Source organism: Ambystoma mexicanum, chromosome 11, assembly GCF_040938575.1.
Source record: "Ambystoma mexicanum isolate Mex_15411 chromosome 11, UKY_AmexF1_1, whole genome shotgun sequence".
Classification (NCBI taxonomy): Eukaryota; Metazoa; Chordata; class Amphibia; order Caudata; family Ambystomatidae; genus Ambystoma; species Ambystoma mexicanum.
In genome coordinates, this window is record NC_090934.1 from 383,429,394 (window position 1) to 383,453,607 (window position 24,214).

The following is a 24,214-nucleotide window of genomic DNA, read 5'->3' on the forward strand; positions in this document are numbered from 1 at the left end:
CCTACATTTATCTGGTTTTTAGAGACTGAAACTTGTGCAAGTTGGGTTTAGCATACAATAACAGCATTCTTGGTAAAATAAAAAAAAAAGAGATTCAACTCCAATGTGAAACTTCACATGGTGTTAAACGAGTTATTGGAAGAACCAACCCACATTGTTTGTACTTCTTGTGTGTCGTGAATCGTGAAATATATGTTTTATATTGTTTTTATGGAGTTTTATGTAATGTGATCATTTTATGAGTATTCATATCTATATGTTTAATAAAAAACGTTTTAACTTTCATGTGTGAATTTTGGGTACTAGATATACCCACTGCCATTGTACTGCTTGGGTTTAGACTTCTGTTAGTATACCTTTTTTGTGTAATATATGTGGTAAGAAGTGTATGATCCCCTAATAAATGGTTCATGTCATGGTGACAACAGTGCCACCCCAAAAGGGGCAGTCCAGCCCGAACTGCTTGGTCACATCCTTTCTGCACGAGACCACAAGCATCTCCAAACATGTTTCGGACTTGTTGGTCTTCGTCAGTGCGGAGTAGCTTGGGTCTCTAGGCCGAGTAGGCATGGAACCCACGTCTGGACATATCCGCCCGCCTCAGGGGTGACTTACACAAAACAAAAGAGGGGATGGTTGGAATGAATCTTGACCTCCGCCATTGCTCTGGGCAACACTCCAGACCATCGTTCTTTGCCTGCCATGCCATTACAAAAGGGGAAAGACCATACAGAAATCAGGCTTGGTCCCACCCCAAAAGGGGCAGTCCAGCCCGAACTGCTTGGTCACATCCCTTCAGCATGAGACCACAAGCATCCCCAAACATGTTTCAGCCTTGTTGGGCCCCATCAGTGAGGAGTAGCTTGGGTCTCTAGGCCCAGCAGGCACAGGACCCACGTCTGGGCATACCCGTCCCACTCTGGGTGACTTACGCAGGCTGGAAGGTTTGGAATGAATCCTACCTCTGGCATTGCTCTGGGCAACCCTCCAGACCATACTCTTTAGCCTGGGTTGGCTTTCTCCTAAGGGTTAGCACCCGTGTGAGAGAAACTAGTAGGGGCTGTGTTTGGTCATACCTGGGCTAGATTGAAGCTCAAGGGGCATGGACAAAAGTATATTAGGCTTAGCCACAATTTTGGAATTTCTTTCACTCACTCCCATCTTCCTTGTGGCTGCCTGAGGAACAATCACCAGTTGAATTGTGGCCCTGAAGTGCAACTGGTAATAGCTGGTACTCTTTTCCTTTTATGTGCAGCTGGATTAGTAGTGTGCGGTCATAGCTGGGCGTTTCTCGATCTGGGGAATGGCCTTTATCTGACCCAACCGGTAATAGTTAGTATTCTTTTCCTTTTATGTGCAGTCATTGTTGGGAATTTCTCGCTCTGAGGAATGGCCTATATCTGACCCTGGGGATGCTCTGCTGTATAACAGAAAGGATGCATCTCCAGGGTTGGTCTCATGTGCAAAGTCTCAGTGCGTGCATTGGTTTTGGAAGGGACAGGATCTTGCAAACTTGGGATCACTTGTCTGCGAGATTCTAGTGTTGACGGCAGTGGAATGTGTCTGTGTTCAATATATCTCTATGTGCTAGTGTATAATTATTAGTATTTAACGGCATACGTTACTTTTACTGGGACTTGGAGAAGGATTTTCCTGCCATACAGTGCTCTGCTGTGCTCGAGCTAGGTCCCTGCTTTAAACAATTTAAATAAATAAAGGACTAGGCGGTAGCTGCAAGTTTGGTGCTACAGCATTCCCTGGCCCAGCAGGTGGGAGGTAACTACAGTTTGCCCTCAGAGGGACTTGGTGTTCTGACAGATTCCAGGGCTGGTTGGGAAGGAAGGTTCAGGGGAAAATGTCACCATGGTCCTGAAACCCATATGCAGTGGGCCTCGAGGAGGGGTATGTTTGATGTAGGTGGGTTTGGCAAGATACATGTGATTGCCCTCGGTCAAGTGCAAGCCACCAAGGGAAAGTGATTATGGGATCCAACCCATTGCACATCCAGGTCCATCAACTCCTGACAGCACCAAATCACTGTCCTGGAGATTCTCAGCACCAGTCAGAGGACCAAGTAACATAATACACAGCAGACAAGTACCATTTCACTGCAATAAAGATGCAGGCACATAAAATGTTATTGAACCACAAATGCAAGCACGTAGCTTGTTAGTGCACCACAGACATTATATATTTCACTGCACCAAAGACAGAGCTATGGTCATGCTTTACTATACCACTGATTCCAGCAAGTAGCAGGACATTGGACCAATAATACAGATACAGAAGAGAATCTAACAGAGAACATATGTGTACCACAACCCGATACAGTGAGAGCACAAAATCAGTACACTATCAACAAGACACCATATTTATTAGTAAAAGGTGAAAGACATATTCGGTTTGAAGAGAAACCAGAGTATACATATATTATGGCCTGTTTGAGAGACACCACACCCATACCCATTAGGATTCTCACCTTTCGAGCTCTTTGTTCCAAGTTGTCTCCTTTTCCAGAGTGCTGGGTAGGTATGACTTTGGTGTGATGAGTTGGTGGAGCAGGCTCCTGTGAAGGCTAATTTAAGAAACATTTTTTACAACATGTTGACCTGACAACCTGTGCTGCTAAATGGTCACTGACTAGAAGAAAATTATAACAAGAGGTTACATTTGTACATATAAACTCTGAATACACAAACCAAGGAAAATTAGATTTTGGACAAAAATCTCCCACCAAAGCCATTGACAATTTAGATTATCTATATGTCAGAAGTGCACCAAAGTAGTTAATCTTTCTGATGTTGACTGTAGCATCCCATTGGAAATGGCACCTGAAACTGCAATGTATACTATGGAAATTGAACTCCTCAGACAGGAGGTAACAGTGCTCAGGCATGATGGGGTGGTATTGTATATGTAGCTATAAGTAAAAGGAAACATCTGACAGATCAGGGTGAGAGCACAACTGGGACCCAGTGATATGAGGATCAACTTTAGAAAATAATTTTGCAAGATTCTTTGCACAGGGATACTCATCAACAGTGATTCTGGTGAACATTTCATTAACTATTTGTTACGCATGAGGCCATTGTCCCCAATGGAAAGTGATGGTAATATTAGTGGCAAACGGCAGTGGGTCAATATTGAATTTGTATTTTATTTTCCACAAATACTATTGGAGACCAGAGGGACAAGACATGAGGGGTATTCCCTCAAACAATAATAAACCAAAAAATGTACAACCCCTTAGTCACTCCCCTCGCAGGTGACAATGCAACAAACTCCACATTGAATCAATCAACAACCTTAGTAGAAATAACATTGTATTACAATATACACACTTCTTATTGCACAATTATATTTAAACTATTTTTTAATTCATTACACAAATAAAGTCTTACACAAATAAAGTGCTAATGCTTACAAAAAGTGTCAGCTATACAAATCAGTGATACACTGCATTAAACACTCCCAAATGGCCTATTCACTTCCTCACAACCACAACGGCCCAATCATTACTCAGCTTACACATTCTACATCTTCTTAATTGAAACATTTTTTTCGGAAATTCATCAGGGATATGCACCTGACACCCACAGCTTTTTTACACTCGTGACATACAATACTCTAGGAACAGCCCTAATAAAACAATTTGTAAAACATGTACAAAAATGTCATAGGGTTAGTTGCGCTTCATTAGTTTCACATTTCTCATGAATTTATTCCATACTCGTTTTAAGGTCTTTGACCTTCTAAAACACCATTGTAGAGAGCAGTCTGTGTCCAAGCTTTTATTCTGTCTTCTTTTATTTCACACTAGCTGTTCCCGGCTTAACACATGCTGTTCTACCATATCTTAAAGGACAAAATCGGTTGGTAATTCATTGGGACGCTTCTGTCCCCCTTCTTAAATATCGGAATTAACAGGGGGCTTAGGTCCCTGTGACTTATTAATAATGGTCATTGAAAAGGCTAAACATATCAGATGGAACGAGAGGTATGCACAGTATAAGACCGTGTCTAAGTTGAATCGATCAAACAGGCCCCTATGATGTGTCTTTGTAGACGCATACTTGTCAACCTTGTTCCGTTGTGTGATGGCATAAGGTTGAGTAGTAGCATAATTAAAGCACCTACTTTCAGTTTTAGCTCAAGAGGAGGGATTCGTCCTACAGCTTTTTGCTCTTTAGAGACTGAAAGGTTAAGCCGGTAATTAACGTTTCATTGACACTGGAACCACCGTGCCCTGTGTGAAGAGAAGTGGGGGTGGAAATTAGTAACTTTAAATTATTCTGAATGTTTGCTATAGTTGAAGGTGAACGTGACAGTGTAGAACCGTGCTCATTCTGTTTGTTCAAATGATAGCTGTTGTTGAAGTGGGTGCACTTTGCCATTTGGACAGCAGAGGGCAACCTAACACTGGAACAGGAGAACTGTTACGGACTATCAGTGTTTAACTTCCCATATATACACTGCGTTGCTTATAAATGAATGCTGCCAGAACGAGTATGAAATACTTTCAAGAAAAGCGTGTAACTAATAAAGCGTGTCTAACCCTATGACAACATTTTTGTACATGGTTTAAAATTTGTTTTATTAGAGCTGTTCCTAGAGTATTGAATGTCATGAGTGTGACAGCTGTCTATCCCTGAGGAAGTCCCCAAAAAATGTGTAATTTTGAGGAAGTGGGACGAAACATGTAGGATGTATTGTAAGTGTGGAATGTGTGAGCTAAGTAATGATTGGGCAGATGTGGTTGTGAGGAAGAGAATAGGCCATCACGGCATGTTTAATGCAGTGTATCACTGATTTGTACAGCTGACACTTTTTGTAAGCATTTGACACTTTATTTGTGTAATGAATTCAAAACAAGTTTAAAAAGAATTGTGCAATAAGAAGTGTGCCTTAGCTCTATATTTCCAAAGAGAGCTGGATAGCCTGGAATGCAACACTTTATTTACCCGGTAAAGTATAGAATCCTCTTTAGCAGTAAATATGTGAAAACAATCAAACCAAGATCTTCTAATCTCCACATGAGTACATAAAGACACAAATGCAAGCTCTAAACAAACTAAATCCTTCTGACAAAAATGTGTACATTTCAACACCGATTTCCAGAATTCCGATTCAATAAACTCTAATCACTAAGGGAGTACTTCCAATTCAGTCTCCATTCCATAAATAGCCATATGGATTATTTTTTGCTTATATGCAGTCTTGATGAGAGTTAAGAAGAAAGCTCCATATCTATTATAAAAACTGGATAAGGGAGCAAAGATCAGTTTCCATCTATCATATAAGCACAACACAAACTGTCACACAGCTCAGATTACATGGAGGGAGCATCATATATTCATACGCACTGACTTGTAGGTGATAGGATTAACAGACCAGACAGACCAGAAATCTCTGTTAAACAGAAGGTTTTTCATTACAAATACAGTATTGATCTTAACCAACTTAACTTGTCAGGACATTTGCTCTCCGGGGTGGAAGTAGTGCCTCGAAACAGCTAACCAAAGAGGTAAGTAAGGGAAGTAAAGTGGTCAAACAAAAATTCCAGAACTGAGTTTCCCTCTTAGTCCTGTGCAGTGGGTTTCCAGGGTTTCCCAGAACACTTGCTTTGCTAGTTTGCAGTGGTTTCTGAATCCTTCTCTCACTGTCTCCAAACCTGTTCGGCTCACTATCACATGCGTTATTGAGTGTCTTATAGGAGTGAAAGGTTAGAGCTGAAACATCTGCTCAACAGGGAGGTGCAGCTAATTGGGGTTGACTTCCCTGTGACTTAAAGAGGTTCCCGCTCCCTATGGCATATTAGATTCTTTGAGAGGTGAACTCCCACCATTAGGCAGAGTCACAAAAGAAAGTGTTCCAACTTCTCCAAAGAGGGTATCCGGACCTGCCTATCCCTTCCTCCAAGGATCTTGGTCTCTGTCCCCTGCTTCGCCACTTCGCTCTGAATGTAAGCTCTTTGCTGTGTGCTCATTCCTCCTCTGACACCTGTCTAGGGCCAACCGGGCCTGCTCAAACATTCCTCAGCTGTCTGTCTATGGGTCTTCCCAGTTCTGTGTGATGAACCTTGCAGAGTCATCACTAAACCCCAGCCTAAATTCTCTCCCATGTGGCTAGGGGAAGGCGGCTGTTAGGCAGAATCCTGTGCAGTTCCCTTAGGGAGCACTACAGAAGATTAGGACTACAGGTATATGCAATAAATCCCCTTTGGTATCAGTATGTACCACAAAGATTTAGTTGGTAGCTGTGGCTAAGCAGTCAGACCTATCTCAAGAGGGAGATGAGCAGTATTCAGGGTTTACACATTAGGACTACAATACTATGGAACAAGGAAACACTGACCAAAGCTTTGTATCAAAAAGAATATATATTTTTATTTTACACACTCTGATGTTCACACACAAATCACTATTATAAAAGTAAGTTAAATCGGTCAAGAAAAGTATACACAACTCCCCATTTAAATTGTAGACAAGTTTAAGCAAGAGTGAAAACTGGGCAAAACGGCACAGTGAAAACCAAGCAGAAATGGCACTCTAACAATTTCTCAAAAGGGAGGGAAAGGCCAAGTTATACAGGAATATACTCTTAAACACACCAGCAACACTTCCCAATACGATTGTGAACAAGTTAGGCAAGGCAGTACTTTAGCATGTATAATACTGAGGTGAAAACCGTGCAAAATGGCACTTCACAAGTTTAAAAAGAGGGAAGAAAAAGGTGGTTATAAGAGTTAGGTGCACCAACACATTTCTAGGTGAGAAGCAAATTAGAGAAGGCAGTTCTAACAGATTTAGCCAGAGTCAGTGGTACAGGGCAAAGTGCCCAGGAGCAAAATGTTCTTGTAGCTGCAGTCAAGTCTTTGTTAAACGATTCGAAAAGGCTGTTGCAGAAGGTGAAAGACAATGTTAGATGATAGGGGCGGCCAACCCAGTAGGTAAGTAAAGGATTTAAAACACCTTTAGCAGTACCCAACGAAAAGAGAGGCCTGGCGGAACAATGTACCTTAAAAGTGGAAGAGGCTCCTGCGGTGGCGGTAGTTGCTGGCAGTTCCTGCAGTTCGGGAGATCCAGCAGAGGAAGAGAGGCTCTCGTCGTGGAGGAAGGTTCGAGTTACTGCACTGCCCAGGGATGAAACCAGCCGCAGTGCTGCCAAACAAATAAAAGGTACGCTCCTTAAAATCGCGATCCGAGTGGACGGGTGCCTGGCTATCCGGTCTCCTAGTGCTTGGCACTGGCGATTCAACCAAGGCAGGTCCTGGAAGGCGATTGGCGAACTGGTTGGCCCCACCAGCTCAAGGGAAGAAGACTCTTGCAGGTGAAGATCTTCTCGAGTCGTTGGAGAAAAGTGGTGAGGATCTGCAGCAGGACTTCACCGGTGGTTCAGTCGTTGCAGATGTCTTTGGCTTCTCTCCTCTTCGGCTTCTTAGTTCCAGTGGCGACGTCTTGTCCTCCAGTCCTCAGGACCCTGCTTTTATGCAGCAAGACCCCCATTCATACAGCCTAGCTGTCACTCACACAGTGGGGTGGTTCTCCTGGCGGGAGAACCCCCCAGCCTATCAGAGCAGAGTGCGACTTGCGTAGGCAACCCTGTCCAGGGTGCCTAATCCCCCCTCCCACACATCCTGTCTACCCCAGACTCAGTGGCGCCTAGAGGAGGGCTTCTGTGCAGAAGCCCGCCAAAAGGACGAACAAAGGATCCCCAACCTGGGTTAGGACTATAGAGAAAGACACGAGAAAGAAATTAAATCAAAGTTCTGGCAATAAAAACCTACCGGAGTAAAGTTAATATTAAAATAAACCGGCGGTATGTTAGAGGCTGTCAGTAAAAGTGGTAGCCTCGAACAATGGGAAAATCCCATAGGAAAATATTCACGATCGAATATTTACAGTAGTAACCACTGCCACCAGCCAGAAACTTTTGAGAGAGGGACTGTACGGTACCCCCTCGAAAATGAACACTAGGGAAAACCTATTAACCCTTCCCAGAACCTCCATAGTAAGATGGGTTGTACTGGTTTGGTTCATAAATCAATGGGGACTTTACATACCGTGGGAGACAGTAGTCAGTCCCAGGGTATGGAGTCTATGTTTGGGGGTCGCTACGACACCCCTACAGTACAGCACGGAGGGTGCTGTGTACCACACATATAAAAAGATGATCCCTATGAGGGTGAGAAAAACCTCATAGACCATAAGCACACAAGATAGCCTAAAACACACACTAGCAATCTGTCTAAGAGTGGGGAAAAAAGGGTCTCACTCTTAGCAGGAGAAAAAAATAAACCCCTCAAATCCAGCAAAGCTGCTGGGGGACTCTATAGGTAAGGGAAATTAGCCATAGAAGAGAATTCTCCCTAACAGCGGCCACTGCCTGATCCATACCCTCGAGGTGGCATCATGAAGGAGGATCACATGGGAGGAGACGACTGTCAGGGGGAAGTGGTGACTCTGTTAGGAGAGGCGCAGTATTCACCCTCTTCTGAGGATGAGATTTGCCTAATGCCTAAATATCAAATGGCATGCTATCACTGTACAGTTCCCTCTCCCAGAATTACCCAAAGTACCAAACATGAAGACCCTTTTAACAAGCATGAAAATGGTACACTGTAGGATCATAAAGTTAAATATCACAACTTCTAGATGTTATGACTCTTCCTTATATCAAGGTACTAAACACAAAGGAAAAAACACCAACTCCTTTAGTAACCTTCCCTAAGACTGAACACTCTCAGTTACCCAATCAGATTGTGTTAAATAATAAAACCAACAAGTACATTATAGACTTCAAGTCCCATAATGCCCATAGAACCGAGATAAGGAAGAGGAGCTCAGAGTTAATGAAGAGTTAACTTATGGGCGGTCTAGTTGTTGAATGGAAAGCACTTGAGCGGGACCTGTAAAAATGTAAATGTAAAGGACTTTCAGGTGCGAAAGCAGCAGCAGCAGCTGTTAGGCAGAATCCTGTGGAGTACCCTTTGAGGTGTACCCAATCTTTGTTGTTGCAACATTTGTACCAACTGCCCTCTGGCTGCTTAGTAGCTTCTTGGTTTAGAGAGTTACTCGGCTTGCACATTGTACTCGGATTACATCGTATATGTGCAATGGTGACGGCTGCTCGAACGACACGTTGCCCTCTTCTTTTTCCCTTTTTTTTTCCCACTCCTTCCTTATTTTGGTTGGTTTTCCAACTTTGAGACAGTCAGCGCCTTTGATTAGCATGGGCGCCTTACAGTTGCTGATTGTTATCACAGTTGCTAACGCCGCGGGTGGATTGTGCGACTTGCGGACTCCAACTACCACAATCACCAGCGGCTCTAAACATGCCCCCCCTTCCCCCCATGAACTTCATCTATTACACATGAGGTGAGTGTCACCCTCCCGTTCTGATCGCCTCTTTTTTTGGGGATGAAACGCCGCGGCTGGGTTGTGGCACGTTTGTACATACAGCGGGCTCAGGCCAACTGATGAGCAAGTGTGGGAGAACACTCAAACTATGAACATTGTCCTTTTGGGGCTTTGACATACGAGAGACATAATGACATTATTTGTGTCCTCTCATTTTAAACAGGCTCCTCTGATTGAACGTGGCCCTGATCAGCCCACCGACGGATTCGCCATTGAACGACGATTCTTTTGCCGTGCTGCTTCGCTCTCCTGTTGAGATCGTGGATGGAACTTTTGCAAGCTGTATGTCGAGTACTCTGTAGGTATCTGATTGTAGCTTGCTCACGTACCGCCCACACGATATGGCTGTGGAAGTGACCGCAACTACGCCTTAATATTACCTTGTTTTGATTTCCCAGAACTGCTGATTGTCCTGGTGGGAGTGGTCGTACCTGTTAACATCTAAGCAATTGATGCATTCTAGAAGCGGTCTGAACCGAGAACAAACCAAACTCGGGGAGGTATGTGAATGTACTGATATTGTGATCAGCTGCTGTATTGAGTGGGCACGAATCGAGTTTTCTTGTGAGATCACACACCTGAACCTCATTGAGTAAGTATGGCATAGGTCTGAGTACTGTCCAGAAGATGGACAAGGTTTTTGAGCACTCTACGGAGAATATCTTGTTTAGTTTTTGAGTGAGTGCCTTGGATCTAGGGACGGATGACCTAATGCGCCGTCTTGAGTCCCGCCATAAGCTTGATACGGGGAAGGCACAGTGCAATTTAGAACCCTTTGGATGACATCACTAAATTATCGTTGAAGTGAAACGGTGAACAGTCCCTTTTAACTTTTTTCTATTTTTTTTTATTTTTAAACAACATTGTTGTAATATTTTTTAATATTAATTCAACTCGTGTCTAAGGCATTATATTAACGTGTTTTGGGGTTTGGAGACATTTTACATATGCAAATGTGTACTCCGCAGAATTGTAATGCACCTTTCTGGTGGGATTGAGGCTTTAGTGATTAGTTCCTCTTTTACCCACACCCTACTTTTTGATTGTTCACAGGTGGACAGCATCTCCCTCCGGCAGGATCAGAGACTGAGGTGATGGTGAAGATTGCAATCTAGATGCACCCATCATTTTCTTCTATTGCCTAACCATGGTTTCACATTAATAGTGTATATTCGTGGTTAGCCCTGGACGAGACCAGGATGTTCTGCTTAGCTTTTTTTTAAAAAAAAAAATACAGCGCTTGATCTGGTTTTGAGCCTTCAGAGTTACACAAACAGTTTTTTTGTGAATTGTGTTTGTCCCTTGAATATGAGCCCCTGATGAATTTCCCTTTACTGTGTGTGATGTGGTTGTATGAGGAATGAAACCTGTTGGGTTGATTGGGCATGATGCAGTGTGAACACTTTGGTGTAATTTAGTTTTGAGCACATTGTGGGTGAATTGGTTGACCCCCCCCTTGTGTTTTCCCTGAATAGTGAATTTTTGTGATTAGTGATTTTTTTTCTCTTTAATCTGAGACGGCACCTGATTAATTATGGTCCTGATTACCGCCACTGTTTCCCGTGTAGTATTTGTTTGAGGTTGTTTTGTGCACATTTCACACTTTTTATTGTATTGTGCCACTAAAGATGAATTGTCTCTTTGAAGGAGTCAATGTTTTGAACTATTGTTCAATTTAATAAAATGTATATATTCTGATAAACGTTGTTTGGAATGCATATTGTGTAGTACCGCTCAGATCAAATGTCTCCACTGTGGAGAACCACATTCTATCCCTGTCTAGCTGAGATAATTTGATCCAGCCCAAAGTAGATGCCCCACCTGGTCAACACCCTATTCACCAAACCTTTTGTATTTTTTGTGAATGGTTGTTTCCCTTAGTTTGGAGGCCTGTTTGGTGAAGCAGTATAAATACCCCGTCCTCCCACCTCTCCTAGTGTTAGTTGGTTCCTTTGGGAGCACAACACACAATTAAGATTACAAGTGACAGTGCAAATTCACCTTTGGTACAAGCCTGTACTACACAGTAAAGTGGTAGCAATGGCTGAGCAGCCAGACTTCTCAAGAGAAGTTACACAAAGGACTGTAATTACTATGGTTCAAGCAAACACTGACTCAAGGTTTCTGAGTAAAAGGATATACATCATCATTTGTAAAACAGTTCACTAAAGTAAAGCAGCAGAAAATCAGAATCCTAATATACTACACAACACCCAATGAATTATGGACAAGTTAAATTCAAAATCAAGTATGAGCAAAATGGCACTCCAGTAATTTGAAAGAAGGGAAAGACAAGGTTATTCACAATTAAGCAGCACCAACAAGTAAGTAGGCAGGGCAATCTAGAAAGGCTTGCTACTATGAGGATTCAAATAAATAGGCCTGGGCCAATGTTAATGGTTCAGAATCTTTGCGGAGGATCACACAATTCAGAGTAGTTTGCGGTTAAGTCTTTGCCAAGAGTTTGAAACGAAGTTGATCGGAAGAAAAGTTACTTAAAAGAATAGAGAAGGACAAGCCCTCGGATTGGCGAAGATTTCAAACACTTTCACCGTGATCGGACGGAACAAACAACCGGGTTTGCACAGTACCTTAGAAGAAGAATGCTGTAGTTGAAGAAGAATGCTGTAGTTGAGGCAGAAGTTCCTGGCAGATACTGCAGGCTCACGGTTCCTGAAGCGACTGTCGGACTGGCACGAAGAAGGAAGACTGGAGGGTGCTGCACTGCCCAGGGAAGAAACCCGCAGCAAAGCAACAAATAAAAGGTGGGCTCCTTAAAACCCAAGCAGGGTCAGGTCCTTCTGGCTATCCGGTTCACTGCAGCTGTGCACAGCAAATTCGACCACAGGAGGGAGGCCTGGCTTGGAGTTTGGCAAACTGGTTGGTCCCACCAGCTCAAGGGAAGAAGATTCCTTGCAGATCTTCTGTGTCGAAGTTTGGAGATTCAGACCTGCAACAGGGCTTCACGGGGTGGTTCAGTCATGGTAGTGGTCCTCTTCCTTCAACTTCTCTTTGGTTCTCTCGATCCAGTGGCAACTCTGCCTTCCAGTCCCAGAGACCTGCTTGTTATGCAGTTTTCCCCCATTCACACAGCCAGGCTGTCAATCACACAGCAGGGTGGCTGTCTTGGCGGGACAGTCACCTAGCCAATCAAACAGGAGTGCGACTTGGGTCTCCAAGGAGACCCTGTGCAGGGGGCCTAAAAACCCCTCCCTCACATTCAGCCCACCCAGACTCTCAGGCGCCTAAGGAGGGCTTCTGTGCAGAAGCCCGCCAAAGGACGGCGAACAAAGGAACCAAACCTGGTTTGGCGTGCAGAGAAAAACACGAGAAAGACCTTTACAAAAAGAAATGGCGAATAAAGCCAGCCGGAACCAAATAAAAGTAAATGGGATCCTGTCATGACCACAGGCTTGGGTTCTATTTCTGGTCCAGGGAAAATACCTCTTGGGGGGAAAAGGGGGGTATTTCTTAATGGAAAATGGTTACTGCCCTAGTTATATTAATAAAGTAATTTCCCATTGATTTTAGAGACTTTCGGGTTTCCTTATTGGCCGCCTGTTTGTGCCTTTCAAGAACTTCCCTGCTGGTCCAGTCGTTGTCCTTATTAGCCCCACCTTTCTGGAGGCTCACGCTTCTCGTCAGAAACTGCATTGCAGATAACGCTTACCGCGATTCCACAGAAAACAGCTGTCATCTGTCAAAGTTATATTCCATAGTTCCCCATTATTTCTACTGATCATTTTACTTCCCTTCACAGCCCCGGTCCTTAGTTGTTTCTTGTCCTTTGTTCCCAGTATTATAAGCAACTTATTTTTTGTCAGACAGTGTCTCCTCAGAGTGTGAGAAGAATTCCCTTGAGACGCAAGTACCGCCTTTGGCTTTAGCATTTATCTTGCTTGTTGTTTATTTGCCCGCAGTGTTCTTCCTTTTGAAATTAGCAGCTTATCTTGCTGAAGTGATTTACATTACGGAGCGGGATCGCGTGCACCACCCGGTGTTACGCGCCTTGTTAACATTGCCCGCAGTATTTTCCTTGGGTAATTAGCCGCTCACTTTTCTGAAGTGTTTTACATTATGGTGTGAGTCACGCGCACCTCTGGTGCTTCGGGCCCCTATCTTGTATGTTCACTGCCGTTGTTTTGAAAACTGTTTCTGAAGTGAATTCTTAGGTAGTTAGGTCAGATGGCTCTGTCTGCGTTTGGCGCCTCATTTACACTGCACAGAACATCGCTGTCATTGTTAGTTCTTTTGGAATTCCTTCCTTACCTTTGTTGTGAGTAGGATTGGTTCCCTCCTAAGCTAGCCTACTGTATTTTACAGAGAGCTACTCCGTGGTTATTTAAGTACATAGGTTTGCCCATCCAACTCATTTATTAGATGTCACATTGCCACCTTCCTTCAGTCTTCAGACCATTTTAGCCCCCTTTCATTTCCTGCAATATTAGGCACCCATTTTCCCTTAGCCACAACCTTCCACCCTCTGTTCCAGCATTCTTCAGGACTAGCACCCCTGTAAGAACAGGATGGATAGCTCCCAAAATTAAGATCAAGGGTGAGCCGCTAATTGCGAGAGAGTTATTTCCCAGAGTTATTATATTAACCAAGGAACGCCTTACTAAAAAGGGGGAAATATTATCTTTACAGAACCTATGTGCCACTACAGAAAGGGAAAGTAGAAGATTCTAGGAGCTTCAGAGCTCCCCCGCAGAGTTCAGGTAAGCGTTACAGGCTCAGCAGATTTAAGTTTGAGGCTACTAACCTAGCCTAAAACAGTACCAAGGCTTTTTCATAGTCCGCGGTAGGAAAAATATGGTAGATACTACTGCCACCAACCAAATCTTAAAAAAAGGGGAACGAAATAATGTTCCATGAGAAACAGACAAACAGGGATAACTATTAACCCTTTCCAGTACTCTATGGAAGATAGTTTGTACTGGATCAGTGGATTTTAAAAAGACTAATAAACTCAATGGCAACTTTACATGTTCTGGGAGACCGTAGTCGGTCCCAGAAAATGGAGTTTACAGTGGGAAGACTGAATAAGACAACCCTGTGTCACTGCACTAAAGGTGCTGTGTGACGCACGGTAAAAAGTCAATGCCTATGGAGTAGGTGAGGCTCCAGTCTATGAACACAAAAAGGTAAAGCACAAAGCAAAATGCATGTAAGAGTGGGGGAAAAAAGGCTCACACTCTTACCAGGTGAAAAAAAAAATCCTAGAAATCCAGCAAAGATGCTGAGGGACTCAGTAGGTGTTATGCTTGAGCTAAAACATGGCGCTGGTGCACAGTATATTCTGGGAGCACTCAGAGCAATGATGGATATTTACTTCATGCCGCAGCGAAAAGCTGTACTCATTTTGCTGAGAGCTAGATTCACGATGCTGAAGAAAACATGCTTTCCAAACCTGGTATGCAGTCAAGGACGTTTCTGCTGGGAAAGCTAGCTTTATGTCTTGTTATGAATTACAGGACTGTTTTCCATGGTGCTTGTTTTTAGAGGAGGGAAGCACTTTGCTCTTTGAGGTTACTGTCGGTTGACCCAGCTGGCAACCAACTGCTGCTCATCAATGCGCAAGTGCGTTGCCAGAAGGTTTGAGGAATTGCCACCCCTTTTTGACGAGTGCATATGTGCGGAGCCCCTTAGCGGTCAGGTGAGATCTCAGCCGGAGGGAGGATGCTTTCGGACGGCATATCTGTGGGCTGTTGTGCTCTCGGCCTGGCTGTCATTGTGGTCTTCCAGCTGCTTCTGGCGAGATGAGGGATCCGGTTACGCCCACAGTGATGTATTTTCTTTTGAACTCTGTTTCTTCTGTGATTTATTTCTTTGTTATCACTTGTTGCTTCCAAGCTTTGAATCAATAGCCGTGTAAGTGCTCATTATTTTCTAAGAGTGTGTGTGGTTGTTTTCTAAGAGTGTGTTTGGTTGCAAGTTATTGCGTCTACCTGCATTTAAGTATTGGCTCTGTAATTGCACTGGTGATGAATGACAGTCTGTGGACTCTGGGTGAGCAATACAGTAGGTAAGGGAAATTAGCCATTCTGGAGAATTCTCCATAACTTCCCGTCCCAGTTTTGTACAGCTTGTACGTTGCTAGGCAATGGCCTTATTTCACCTCCTCCTACCTCATGACCAAGGTAGACCACTTTGCTCTGACCAATTTGACATTTGCTTGCCTTTATGGTCAGATGGGCCTGCTCAAGAGCCTGCAAAACATATCCTAAGTGATCAATATGTTCTTTCCAAGTAGGGATGAACACTGCAATGTCATCCAAGTATGCCATGCAGAAGTCCTCCATCCTATCCAGAACTTGATTGACCATCCTTTGGAATGTAGCAGGTGCATTCTTTAATCGAAAAGGCATAACCATAAACTGGTAGTGGCCTGCTGGGGTTGAAAATTGTTAGGGAGAATTCTCTTATAAGGCTAATTTCCCAAACCTAGCGAGTCCCCCAGCAGCTTTGCTGGATTTTTTTTTTTTTTGTTTTTCTCCTGCTAAGAGTGAGACTCTCTTCCTCCCACTCTTAGGCATGATTTGAGTGTCTTTGACTCTGTGTGTGCTTATGGGCTATGGGGTTTTCCGTCTACTCCATAGGGTGTCATCTATTTTGTATGTGTGTTACACAGCACCCTCCGTGCAATAACACAGGGGTGTCATAGTGACCCTCAAACATAGACTCCATACCCTGGGACTGACGACTGTCTCCCAGGGCATGTAAAGTCACCATTGACTTTACTAGTCCTAAATTGTGAACAGAACGAGTACAAACCATCATATTGTGGAAGTACTGGAAGGGGTTAATTATATTGCCCCTGTTTTCAAGTGGGCACTGTCCAGTCCCCCCTTGCCGAGTTTCTGGTTGGTGGCAGTGGTTACCACGCAAAATATTCCACCGGAATAATTCCCTATGGGATTTTCCCATTGATTTTAAACGCACCACTTTTTGGTGCAATGTTAAAGATGCCGCCGGTTTATTTATTTAATATTAAATCCCCGGTTAGGTGTCTTTGCCAGAACTCTTTTCTAAAATGGCGTTTGTGTCCGTCTCTAACTCTGACCAAGGTCGAGCCCTTTGTTCCACTTTTTGGCTGGCTTCACCACAGAAGCCCTCCAAATGGTGCCACTCTGTCCGGGGTCCACAGGAGGGGTGGAGGGGGGAATTGGCACCCTGGACTGCGTTGTCTCTGAACCCAAGTCGCACTCTACTGTGATTGGCCCACACTTAGCATGTGTGATTGACAGCTAGGCTGATGAATGGGGATTTTTCTGCATAAAAGCAGGGCCTTTGGGACTGTAACTTCAGAAGTCGCCACAGGACCTAAGAATCCGAAGAGGGACGACGACGCCACTGGTGAAGCCCTGCTGCAACTACCTCACCACTTTCCCGACGACAAGAGAAGATCTTCTGCTGGACGAGTCTTCTTCCTCTGAGCTGCTGGGACCAACTAGTTCACCCTTTTCGCCTTCCAAAGACATCTCTTGGTCGAATTGCCCGTGCCAAGCACCCCGGCGGCCGGATAGCCAAGCTTCACCACTTTGACCGCGAATAAAAGAAACACTCCTTTTATTGACAACTCTGCGGCTGGTTTCATCCCTGTGCAGTGCAACGACTCCATGTTTCCTCCTCAACGAGATCCTCTCTTCTCCTCGTCGAAACAACAAACTGCAACCACTGCCGGGAACTACCACCGCTGGAGCTTCCTCTCTGTTTAAGGTACTGTGTCCTGCCTGGCCTCCCTTTCTTCGGTTTGCCCAAGGTGACCCTTAAATCCTTGGCTTGCCAACTGGGTTGACCCCAGACCTCCTAAATTTATCTTCTTGAATCGCCCCAACTTCTTTTGAACATTCTGCAAATACTTTTAGTGCATTTTTTAAACTGTGTGATCCTGGGCACATGTCGCTTTGCTCCCTTTTTAAGGGGGCCTGGCCTATGAACTTTGGCTCTACAGTCTATACTGCCTTTATTCCCTTGCTGAGAACTCCTAAAAGTGTTGCGACCTGTTTTATTGCTATGCTCTGCCTTTTTCTCTCCCTTTAACTGAACTATTGGAGTGCCATCAGGTTATGCGCTCACCTATGTTTAACAAATCGTGGTGTTTTAATTCTGACTCGTCTAATAGTTATTAAGGGAGGTGTGTATACTTTACCTGACTGTGTTTTAACTTGCTTTTGATTTAGAGTGCTAGTATATTGCCTAAAGTGTGTTTTAAATAAATAATTATATACTTTTTATACAAAGCTCTGGTCAGTGTTTGTTTGCTCTACTGTGTTTTTAGCCCTATTGTGTATACTCTATATACTGCCCTACTCTTCTTGAGAGAAGTCTGACTGCTCAGCCACAGCTACCAGGTAAATCTGGGTGGTGCAGACTGCTACCAATTGGGTTTACTGCTTACTCCTGTAGTCTTAATCTTTTTGCAGTGTTCCCCAAGGGAACTGCACAGGATTCTGCCTAACAAAAATGCAGTTTTATCCTTGGCATGGTCTGTCAGGGCTATTTGCCAATAGCCTGACGTCAGATGAAATGTACTGAGGTACTTGGCTGCACCAGGTTTATCCACCAGTTCATCTGTCCTTGGTAAAGGATCGGCATCACTCTTCGTGACTGCATTTAGAGCTCTATAGTCCACACAGAATCTCAACTCCTTGGATCCTGCCTTTGGTACTAGAACAACTGGACTAGACCATGGACTTGTAGATGGCTCTATAACCCGAGATCAAGCATCTTGTTGACCTCTTCCTTTATGTGGGATCTCACATGTTCTGACATTCTGTAACCTTAGCTTTTCACAGGTAAACAGTCACCTGCTGGCCCCAAGGGGTCAAACTGGTGAAAGTGAAAACAGGGAGGCAAACTGATTTAACAGAAACGTGCACTCATCCTGTTGTTCAGATGTCAGATTAGAAGAGAGATTAACTCCTTCCATGTTCTCATCCAAAGGTTGGCCTCTGAGTAGGTCAGGTAGGGGTTCACTCTCCTCCTCTTGAGCTGAAGCTAGAAGCAAAGCTCCCACTTCTGGTCTCGAGACATATGCCTTCAAACAGATGGTGTGAAAGACTCTGGGAGCCTTATTAGGTCTGCCTAAGTCCACCAGACAGTTCACCTCTCCAAGTTTGCCCACAACCTTGAAGGGTCCTATCCATTTGTCCTGCAAGGCCCGCTGCCTTGTTGGCACCATAACAAGTACAAGCTGGTCTTGAGTATACTCAACCATGCTGGCCTTCTGGTCATGCCAATGTTTGACCAGAGCCTGACCTGCTTTGCTTTCGCCATCATGTGTGACATTCTCCTCCTGAGACCCATCACATAGTCAGTCACTCCGACTGGCTTGGGGGAAGGAGCACTCTCCAACCCCTCCTTAACCAGGGCCAATGGACCTCTGACTGGATGGCCATAGAGAAGTTCAAAGGGACTGTATCCAACTCCCTCCTGAAGGACTTCTCTATAAGCAAAGAGAAGGCATGGCAGTAGAAGGTCCCACTTTCTTTTAAGGGGCACCTATAATGCTCTTCATAGTACAATTAAACCTCTCTACCAGTCCATTCATCTGTGGATGGCAGGCTGTAGAGAACGTGCAAGTGACACCACAGTTTTTCCACATGGTTTGCATGAAGTGGGACATAAAATTGGATCCCCTGTTGGATATCACTTCCTTAGGAAACCCTACTCTGGTAAGAATAACAAGTAGAGCCTTAGCCACAGCCTGAGCCGTAACAGTCCTCATAGGTACCTCAGGATACCTAGTAGCATGGTGTACTATACAACCAGGATAAACCTGTTTCCTGAAGATGTGGGAGGGTCAAGGGGACCAACAATGTTGATGCCCACTATCTCAAAAGGAACTCGCACCACTGGGAGATGCACCAAGGGTGCCACATTCTTAGCTCCACTGTTGCCAGAGGTTTGGCAAGTGTGAAAGCTCCTACAGAATTTGTCAACTTCTGAACCCATCTTAGGCCAGTAGAAGTAGAGAGACTTTCCTTGGTCTTTTTGAAACTCAAATGACCAGCCAAAGGTACCTCATGGGCCAACTGTAGGAACTGGAGTCTGTTTTCTAGGGGCACTACAAGTCTTTTGCAGTCCCCAAGGGATAGACTCAGTCGGTTCACTGTAGAAGAGGCCATCTTCCCAGTGCAACCTATGCTTCCCCAGGCCCTTAACAATTGAGCTGAGAAGCTGCCTGTAAGCGAAGACCTTTAAGAGTAGGACACTCTCTTTGTCCTTTGCTGACGCCTGCCCTGTTGGGTCCACCTTCTGCCAGTAAAGACTGCAGCTCAGGATGGTCAACAGGATCCAGATCTCCAACTAAAGTTATGTCTTCTTCCAGATCTGACTCTTCAGAGACTGGATCAACCACACATGGTTGTACCTCTCACTCAGCAGGTGGAGGAGTCATAGGTGTGACTTTGGACAATCTTGGGGATGTCCTTGTGGGAAGCACAGGAGTGCTATCTGTGAGGTCTTGTGTTTCCCCTTTGCCTCTTTCTTTCCTGAAATAGAAGTGAGCAATTACTGTGCACTGGGGGTGATAGTTTCCTCTATCCCTTCCCCTGGAAAGCCTCTTAAAGTCCCCTCCCTTACAGGCCTAGTGAGCTCCTGTTTCCTTTTACTCGGAGGCCTGGGGGTACTGGACACAACTCCAAGAGTTTTTGTGTCATTACCCAACAGGACTCTCCCAGGCACTTCACTCTGCACACTAACGGGTATCTTGACAGTCATATCATTACACTGGATGAGAGCTGGTAACTGGGGAAGAATTTGCACAGGGCCTCCAGCTAACTTGGTTAGGCGTTTGGGTGCCTTAGCAACATCCTCCACCTTGAAAAATGGTTCATCAACCACAGTTATACTGGCTCCAGTGTCTCTGATGGCAGGGGTCTCCTGGCCATGCACAAGAACACTAGCCTTATAATACTCTTTAGTATTATCTGGGATGGAATTATAGACATCTAAATTTGGTTCTCACAAACCCAGGAACACTAAAGAAACACTTCAGCCAGTAGGTGAAAGTTTCCACTTGCCATAGGTACTACTTCCTCTGGGGGGAAGGCTAAGGACACTGTGTGGACCCCTGAAGGTTTACCCTTACATCTGGGATCCCCTTTCACATGGTCACTTGACACACACACATAACATTTCCCAAATGTTTTAATGAACGGGGGCTTGTTCTGACCTCCATCTGGTTTAGGTCCAGATGGTACACTAGCCTGATTCGGTTTCCCTTGTGGTTTACCCTTATCTTGCTGTGTGGGGCCCTCTTTTGGATTGGAGGTATTAGAATTCTCCTTGTTTATCTATCTTTGGCTGCTTTCCCTCATCCTTCTTCTAAGTCGCCCCAGAATCCTTGTGAGTAGCCCTGTTGGCAACCCACAAGTCAGCAGCCTTAGCTAACTTCTTGGGATCTATCTCCTTAGAATCAGCCAAGTGCTGTCTGAGCTTTAAGAGAGCAGGCATCATAAATTGACTCTAACATAACAAGATTTCTCATAACTTCATAAGTGTTTTTACGCTGTAACCCTTAACCCAACCATGTAAGTTTTTCAAACTTTCACATACCAAGGTAGCCCAAGGGGTACCATCCTGCTTTTTGAGGTACCTAAACCTTTTAAGGTACTGGGAAGGGGTCTTCCCAAATCTAGCAATTAAAGCTAGCTTCACACGCTCCTAATCCATCCTATCCTCCTCCCCAAATTCCATCACATCAGATGCAACAGTGGCTAGCCTAGAGAAGAGCCAAGGAAGCAACTGATTCCCTGTAATGTCTTGAATCCCATGGTTATATACAAATATTGCCAACCAATCCAAAATATCATGCTTCGCCTCATACATACCAACAATTTCTTTAGGCATACGGGGTCTCTTAGGACTGAAGACCTAGAAGACTCTGGGAGAGGTGCATTTTCAATAGACAATTTCTTCATTTCTAGTGCATGATTCAATTCCATTTCTCTGAGCTTAAGTACTTGATGCTTTTGTTCAGTTTGAGCATTAATACATTTGAATTCCAATTCAAGCCTCATCTTTTCTAGAGCAATGAATTTAGGGCTGAGTTTAGGACCTGGTGGGGTCCCAGTGGACAATGGTTGAGGTTGCTGAGCAGGTAGAGGAGCAGTAAGGCCTACATTGTGAGGCACCTCTGCCTCATCTAACTCATCCATAATAACAGACACATTATCATCCTCATCATTTTCCATATTTGCTGGAGGGTTAGGTATTTCAGACCCACTCTCCAGACTTTGTTTCTCTAACGACCTTTCAATTAATTCTGACTTTTTGCCTTTAACAGAGAGATTGCTTTCTCTACACATTTTTCGGATAATCAACAGTGTAACTAAGGAGGGTCTCCTGACTGTATCTTTCCATAGCAGACATGATTAAAATTTAGCTTTTTAGTGATGTTTAGCCTTGTGGTTAGTTGATCCAAGGTAATAGCAGCACTCCAAGTATAATCGCTATACTTGATCCTCACCGCTGTACACCAGCGTTAGAAAGAATCCTATGCAGTACCCTTTGGGAGCACAACACACAATTAAGATTACAAGTGACAGTGCAAATTCACCTTTGGTACAAGCCTGTACTACACAGTAAAGTGGTAGCAATGGCTGAGCAGCCAGACTTCTCAAGAGTAAACTGAGCAGTATCAGAAGTTACACAAAGGACAGTAATTACTATGGTTCAAGCAAACACTGAATCAAGGTTTCTGAGTAAAAGAATATACATTTATTTACACATCATTTGAAAAACAGTTCACTAAAGTAAAGCAGCAGAAAATCGCAATCCTAATATGCCACACAACACCTAATGAATTCTGGACAAGTTGGAGCTCAAAATGAAGTGTGAGCAAAATGGCACTCCAGCAATTTAAAAGGGAGAGAAAGACAAGGTTATTCACAATTAAGCAGCACCAACAAGTAGGTAGGCAGGGCAATCTAGAAAAGGCTTGCTACTATGAGGATTCAAATCCTGAGACAATGTTAATGATTCAGAGTCTTTGCCGAGGATCTCACAGTTCAGAGTAGTGTTCGGTTAAGTCTTTGACAAGAGTTCGAAACAAAGTTGGTCGGAAGAAAAGTTACTTAAGAGTAGAGAAGGACCAGCCCTCGGATTGGGGAAAGATTTAAAACCCTTTCACCGCGGTCGGACGGAACGAACAACCGGTTTTGCACAGCACCTTAGAAGAATGCTGTAGCTGAGGCAGAAGTTCCTGGCAGATCCTGCAGGCTCACAGTTCCTGAAGCGACTGTCAGACTGACACGAAGAAGGAAGACTGGAGGGTCCTGCAGCGCCCAGGGAAGAAAGCAGCAGCAGAGCAAAGCAACAAATAAAAGGTGCGCTCCTTAAAACCCGGTCCTCCTGGCTATCGGGTCACTGCAGCTGTGCACAGCAAATTCGGCCAGAGGAGGGAAGCCTGGCTTGGAGTTTGGCGAACTGGTTGGTCCCACCAGCTCAAGGGAGGATTCCTTGCAGATCTTCTCTGTCGTCGAAGTTCATTCAGACTCGCAGCAGGGCTTCACCGGGAGGTTCACTCGTGCTAGTGGTCCTCTTCCTTCAGCTTCTCTTTGGTTCTCTAGATCCAGTGGCGACTCTGCCTTCCAGTCCCAGCAACCTGCTTTTTTAGCATTTTTCCCCCACTTCACACAGCCTGGCTGTCAATCACACAGCAGGGTGGCTGTCCTGGCGGGACAGTCACCTAGCTAATCAAACAGGAGTGCGACTTGGGTCTCCAAGGAGACCCGGTGCAGGGGGCCTAAAACCCCTCCCTCACATTCAGCCCACCCAGACTCTCAGGCGCCCAAGGAGGGCTTCTGTGCAGAAGCCCGCCAAAGGACGGATAACAAAGGAACCAAACCTGGTTTGGCACGCAGAGAAAAACACAAGAAAGACCTTTACAAAAAGAAATGGCGAATAAACCCAGCCGAAACCAAATAAAAGTAAATGGGGTCCAGCAGATTTTAGTTTGAGGCAACTTAACAGCCTAAAACAGTACCAAGGCTATTTTCATAGTCCGCGGTAGGAAAAATATGGTAGATACCTCTGCCACCAGCCAAATCTTAAAGAAAGGGGAACGAAATAATGTTCCATGAGAAACAGACAAAAAGGGATAACTTTTTTTTAAACCTTTCTCTATTAATTTTCATAAAGAAACATCAAACATTCCAACCAATCACCTTGCCCCACCTCCCTCCCCACAAAATACGTCCCGCTTAAGCATATGCTCCAACCACTAGCACACCTCCCAGCCAACAGTTACCTACAACATATCTCAACCAGATCCCACATTTATACAAATCCAGTAGTCCATAATCCGAAGTCACACCTCCACAGTATCGAGAGGATCCAACCAGTCCAGGGTCCGAGCGAGAAGACACCTCCTCCATCTCCGCCACATATCTCCGGAACAGAGGCCAATAGTCCAAGTGGCGGTTAGTTGAGGGCATGCCCATAGCATATCTAGATTCCCTTAATTCACATAGTTTCATATTTTCCAACCAAGAAGCAAAAGTTGGCGGACTCTTCTTCCCCCATTTCCTCGCTACCAGATGTCTGGCCACACTTACCGCCATACCCAGAGGTTTCCTCTCCGAACGGGATCCCCCCCTCAATTAGAGCTAGTAACCATACCTTGGGGGCAAACTCCCGTCTAGTGGGAAGCATGACTCTTATTGCCTTCTCGATCTCCCTCCAGAAGTCCCCAATTTGTGGGCATCCCCCACGCAACGTGATAAAAATCAGCAGGCTCCCCGCCACATCTCCCACAACCCGGGGAGCAATCGCTATACATTTTACTC

The 24,214-nt window shown here is 44.6% G+C and overlaps 1 protein-coding gene and 1 long non-coding RNA gene across 2 annotated transcripts in view; one reads left to right on the top strand and one right to left on the bottom strand.

Annotated features, from left to right (window-relative positions):
• AGBL2 (AGBL carboxypeptidase 2) overlaps nucleotides 1-24,214 on the bottom strand; it is a 2,805,139-nt gene that overhangs the window by 1,016,668 nt on the left and 1,764,257 nt on the right. Inside the window, exon 15 of the mRNA XM_069623090.1 lies at nucleotides 2,480-2,575. Within this exon, the coding sequence (XP_069479191.1) occupies nucleotides 2,480-2,575 (96 nt within the window). The remainder of the gene's footprint in view (nucleotides 1-2,479; nucleotides 2,576-24,214) is intronic.
• LOC138504713 (uncharacterized) lies at nucleotides 9,409-11,046 on the top strand. Its single transcript, XR_011279920.1, has 3 exons — nucleotides 9,409-9,717; nucleotides 9,818-9,919; nucleotides 10,473-11,046. It is a non-coding gene; the product is annotated as an uncharacterized lncRNA (long non-coding RNA).